Source organism: Canis lupus, chromosome 20 (assembly GCF_011100685.1).
Source record: "Canis lupus familiaris isolate Mischka breed German Shepherd chromosome 20, alternate assembly UU_Cfam_GSD_1.0, whole genome shotgun sequence".
In the NCBI taxonomy this organism is placed as follows: domain Eukaryota; kingdom Metazoa; phylum Chordata; class Mammalia; order Carnivora; family Canidae; genus Canis; species Canis lupus.
The window spans coordinates 52,418,640-52,423,491 of NC_049241.1; the positions used below are offsets into that span (position 1 = coordinate 52,418,640).

The 4,852-nt window shown below is 51.4% G+C and overlaps 1 protein-coding gene across 2 annotated transcripts; it reads left to right on the forward strand.

Annotated features, from left to right (window-relative positions):
- Positions 1-941: 941 nt before the first annotated feature.
- Positions 942-4,561, forward strand: LOC111091421 (zinc finger protein 558-like). Of its 2 annotated transcripts, XM_038567437.1 has the most exons (4): positions 942-1,182; positions 3,018-3,114; positions 3,650-3,738; positions 4,314-4,561. In XM_038567437.1, the coding sequence occupies exons 2-4, from the start codon at positions 3,084-3,086 to the stop codon at positions 4,521-4,523; spliced, it is 330 nt and encodes a 109-aa protein (XP_038423365.1). In that variant the 5' UTR covers positions 942-1,182; positions 3,018-3,083; the 3' UTR covers positions 4,524-4,561. The 2 variants fall into 2 exon arrangements, with proteins under 2 accessions (XP_038423365.1, XP_038423364.1); XM_038567436.1 differs by lacking the exon at positions 942-1,182 and having other exon boundaries at positions 2,696-3,114.
- The last annotated feature ends 291 nt before the right edge of the window (positions 4,562-4,852 follow it).

A 4,852-nucleotide genomic window follows, 5' to 3' on the forward strand; every position in this document is an offset into this window, starting at 1 on the left:
CCCCACTCCTCCCCCCCCGCCCCCTGGGCCCGGCCCCCCTCCACCCGCCAGCCCCCCGCCGCCCTATTCCCTCCCATCCTATCCCCTCCCGGCCGTCCCCCGCCGTCCCCCGCCGTCCCCGGCCTCTGCCGGGAGACCCGGGCCGCCCCTCCCGACCCGAGGCCGCAGGCAGAAGGGCCTCGGGGAGGGGGCGGGGCCGGGGCCTCGGGGGCGGGGCCTCGGGGCGGGGGCGGGGCCTCGGGGGCGGGGCCTCGGGGAGGGGGAGGGGCCGGGGCCTCGGGGGCGGGGCCTCGGGGAGGGGCGGGCCTCGGGGAGGGGCGGGGCCTGTCTGCCCGGCAGGCGGGGACCTCAGTCCGCGGGGCTCTGGTCTGGTGAGCCGCGGCCCCGGGTCTCGGTCCGGCGGGAGGCGCTGGACCTCGGGCAGCCCCGTTCACGCTGGCACCCCTCGGTCCCTCACGGGCGCTCCGGGCACCCGGGGGCCTCAGGCTGTGCCTCAGGTCAGCCTCTGGCTCTGGACGCCGCCGTCCCCGCTCAGAAAGCACGGTCCCCGTCACCTCACCTGGGGGCCACTCTGCCCGGCCCCCGGACTTCCGGGCCTGTCGGGGGACAGTGCGGTGGTCACATCCTGCATCTAGAGGGCAGTGGCCAGGGATGCTGCCCCACATCCCCCGATGCACCGGGCCACCCCCACGACAAAAAATCACCCCTCCGCAGTGTCCCTAGTGCCAAGGTCAGGAAGCCAGCCCTCCCCGGGGCCTTACGTCTCTGCAGTCCGTCTTGTGCAAATCAAAATCAGCTGAGTCACTAATCCGATGGGCCCCTAAGTGATGAGCCCTGGAAGCTGCATCCCAAGAAACAGGCTGCGCAGGGCGAATGCACAGCCTGACGCTGCTTTCCCCCACCTGGGAGCAGACGGGGCTGGGAACCAGGCGAATTCAGTCGCGGCCAAAACAGGCTGGGTTTTACTACATCTTAAAATCAGTAAATTTTAAAAATGATGCATTGGTGTTCTTTCTATATCCAACAACTACTATTTTCTATATAAAAGCTTCCAAAGCACTCTTCCTGCCGTTATTTATTTTTCCCCCAGGCAGGAGAAGTGTCTCTCCAGTTTGAGTTTGTGTTGAAACCAGCCTCGAGTTCCACGTGTCCTCAGGGATCTGTGGATTTCTGTGTGACCAGGTGAGTACCCTGAGGAACTTGTAGAGACAGGTCCCAGCTGCTTCCACTGTGCAACACTGCTGAGGGGCCCTTTATGTGCTCAGGTGACACCAGGAGTCTCCAGGAGTGAGGGTTAAAAAGTAAAGTATTTCACTTTCTTCTAAAATACTCACATGTTTAAAATTCTGGTTAAAATTTTTTTTTGCATTTGGTTCAAAACCAAGACGATGATATGGGGGCTCCTGGGTGGCTCAGTCCGTTAAGCATCTGCCTTTGGCTCGGGGTCCTGGGATAGAGCGGTCCTGGGATAGAGCCCCATGTGGGGCTCCCTGCTCAGCAGGCTTCTCACTATCTCTGTCTCTCTGTCAAATAAATAGATTTTAAAAAAATCTTAAAAAACCAAGATGATGTGAAAAGGTATATGTTACAAAATCTTGCCCTCACCTGTTCTTCCATCCTATTCTTCCCTTAGCGACCTCTAGGTAATGACTTTTCATGCTTTATCATGCATTATACTTCTAAGTTTTCAACTGAATACAAGCAAATATATTCTTGTTTCCACTTTACTCATACAAAACATTGTAGTACCATGTGCATTTTTCTTTGTTTTACTTTTTTCCCCTTAACATATACTGGAGATTTTTCCATTATTAGTTCATGCTTTGCTTCTTGTAGTGGTGAATAGTGTTAAAAACCAAGATCTAAAAAAACGAAAAAACAAAAACAAAACAACAACAACAACAACAAAAAAAAAAAACAAGATCTAGATGCCAAGTATGCTAACTAAGTGGTCCTGGAGTAGCATTCCTTCTAGGACTTTCCTTGGATATAGTTAGGAAATATATGTGTGGTTTTGGCAGGAGGGTGCTGTTGTTGCTTAAGATTTTATTTTTAAGGAACCTCTACACCCCAGGTGGGGCTCAGACTTACAACCCCAAGACCAAGAGTCCCATGCTTTACCTACTGAGCTAGCCAGACACCCAGGAACTAAATGTTTTTTAAAATCATGAGTTTAGGGGATCCCTGGGTGGCTCAGTGTTTTAGTGCCTGCCTTTGGCCCAGAGCATGATCCTGGAGACCCAGGATTCAGTCCCACATCAGGCTCCCTGCATGGAGCCTCCTTCTCCCTCTGCCTGTGTCTCTGCCTCCTATGTCTACCACAAATAAATAAATCTTTTAAAAAAATCATGAGTTTAACATGGTATTTTTAATTCAGTTTTAACTTTGCAGTGGTGTTTCTCCTTAACTTTTTAATTTTATATTATTTATATGTCATATTTAAAATATTGGCTCCTAACAACTTTGATTTATTTACTGAATGGTATTCTCCTGCACTATGTATAAAGGATGACACTCAGAAACATTGCTACACATATCCAGCAGCCCCACTTCTGGAAATACACTCTGCATGTCAACCTCCCAAAATACAAGATAATATGAAGTTATTCATGGGAGTATTATTTCCAAACAGCAAAAGATGAGAAGGAACTCGTGTCCATCAGTAGGAAACAGGCAGAATTAGCAATATACTTTGTCCCCGGTTGGTAAAGGGTTGTGCTTGGGAATGTGTGACGACCACCTGGATGGGAGGAAGGTGCCCTGGGACCCAGTGAAGCTGGGGACTTGAGTGGGGTGGGACAGGCATGTGCTGGTCGTACTGGTCAGGACAGAAGAGGACAGGTTATGCCTTCACGTGCCCTGCGCCCATCACCTGCCAAGCAAAGTGAAGACCCAGGACTGGAGAGCCCACTTGCATTTTGAAGGAGGACATGGCGGGCAGGCTGAGGCAGGTTCTTCCTCAGCAGCCGGGAGAGGGAGAGAGACTGGGAAGGCTTCCTGTTTCCCGTTTCTTCCAGAGCCTGGCCTGCGTGCACTGTGGGGACAAGAGCACGAGCATCCAGGTTCTCTGTCTGAGTCACAGGATGGCGGCCATGGTTCTGTCTCCCACCTGCGGTAAGTTGGGGGGCCCCCAGAGCCCCGGTGTTAAAGGCCCCTGCACCACAGAGCAGGAAAGGAGGGGCTGAGTGGTGAGGCAGGAGTAGAGGCCCAAATGTCCGGGGGTCCCTGGGACTCCAGGTGGTTCTTGGGATTTGGGGGTTTGGGGATTTGAGCATCCGTGGGGGTGTCACCTGTGTGGTGAATGTGGGAGAGCCTTTGAATTGTACCTTTCATTCTTTCTATAAACTTGATAAAGTACAGTGCTGTCCCTTGAACTTCAATTCCCTCATCTGTGAAATAGGAATAATAATGTCTTCCTCCAGGGCAGTAAGAGCCTTGGGCCTATTTTCTGGCCCTGGTGAGAAAGGGCTATGCCCTCGTGTCCTGGGAAAGCTCTGTGTGTGTGTGTGTGTGTGTGTGTGTGTGTGTGTGTGTGTGTGTGTGTGTTGGGGTATGGCCAGTTACAACTAAGTGGGGGAAGCCTCCAAACTGGTGAGTGCTAGAGTATAGAGCAATCCTAGATTCTTCTGACCCATTTCTTCTTCTCCAGCTCAGCCTTCCCTGTACTCGGCCTCCCCTCAGAGAGGATGCGCGGAGGGGGAAGGGTTGGCTCATGGCTTCCTGACAGGCTGGTTACCGGTGAGTCACATACTCTTTTTTCCAAATGATTATTCTTTTGACTGGAAGTTGGACTTACCTTTCTCAGCCTGGAGCCCCACCACCAAACCAGGTTCTCAGGCATTCCAAGATCTTTGGCATCTGATGGTGGATAAAGGGCTGCCCAGAAAATGTTAGTGTTTGTCAACATTTTCTGCATTTTCATAGCTTCCCCCAGGGTCACTTTATACATTAGATTATGCTGAGAGTTTTAAAAGAAAAGACATGACTGTGTCACATAGTCAAGCAATTGATGAAGGCCACTGGGGAGTATTTCTCTGACATCTACCATGACCCAATCTTATGCTCAACCCTGAGATTGAGGGAATAAGACTGCAGTTTCACAGTCTCACTGGAATAATAGAATCACCTACGTGTTAGAGGTACGTTTAGCCTTAGGAGTGGGAGTAGGTTGACAGGAGAGGAGCACTGCAGGCTGAGCTCAGAACCGCACCCATGCATCCTGTGCTTTGGGTTCCCTGTTTCAATCCTGTCATCCTCCTGTTAACTTGGTGGGGGTGGTCCTTGGCTAAGCCATGATGTTTGTGACCGCTCAGGACTCGGTGACCTTCGAGGATGTGGCGGTGGAGTTCAGCCAGGAGGAGTGGGCCCTGCTGGACCCTTCTCAGAGAACACTGTACAGAGATGTGATGCGGGAAAACTGCAGGAACCTGGCAGTAAGGGTTTGGGGATTCCCATTTCTTCCAGAATCCCCAAACCTCCCATCTCTAGGTAAGCCTGACCTCAGCCCTGCATTTATTTCATGACCCAAGTAATAACTCTTTTTTAAAAATTCATGTAACACTTGGGGATCCCTGGGTGGCTCAGCGGTTTGATGACTGCCTTTGGCCCAGGGCGGGATCCTGGAGTCCCAGGATCGGGTCCCGCCTCGGGCTCCAGGCATGCAGCCTGCTTCTCCTTCTGCCTGTGTCTCTGCCTCTCTCTCTCTCTCTCTCTCTCTCTGTCATGAATAAATAATAAATAAATCTTTAAAAAAATTCATGTAACACGGAACAGAAAATATTTTTAACAATTCAGTGATTTTTAGTAATGCCACAGTGTTATGCAACGATCTTTAATTCTAGAACATTTTGCA

Coding starts and splice junctions, on each gene's coding strand:
- LOC111091421 (XM_038567436.1), top strand. CDS start 2,931: ATGGCGGGCAGGCTGAGGCAGGTTCTTCCTCAGCAGCCGGGAGAGGGA. Junction 3,115..3,649: donor GGTTCTGTCTCCCACCTGCG/GTAAGTTGGGGG, acceptor CTTCTTCTCCAG/CTCAGCCTTCCCTGTACTCG. Junction 3,739..4,313: donor TCCTGACAGGCTGGTTACCG/GTGAGTCACATA, acceptor GTGACCGCTCAG/GACTCGGTGACCTTCGAGGA.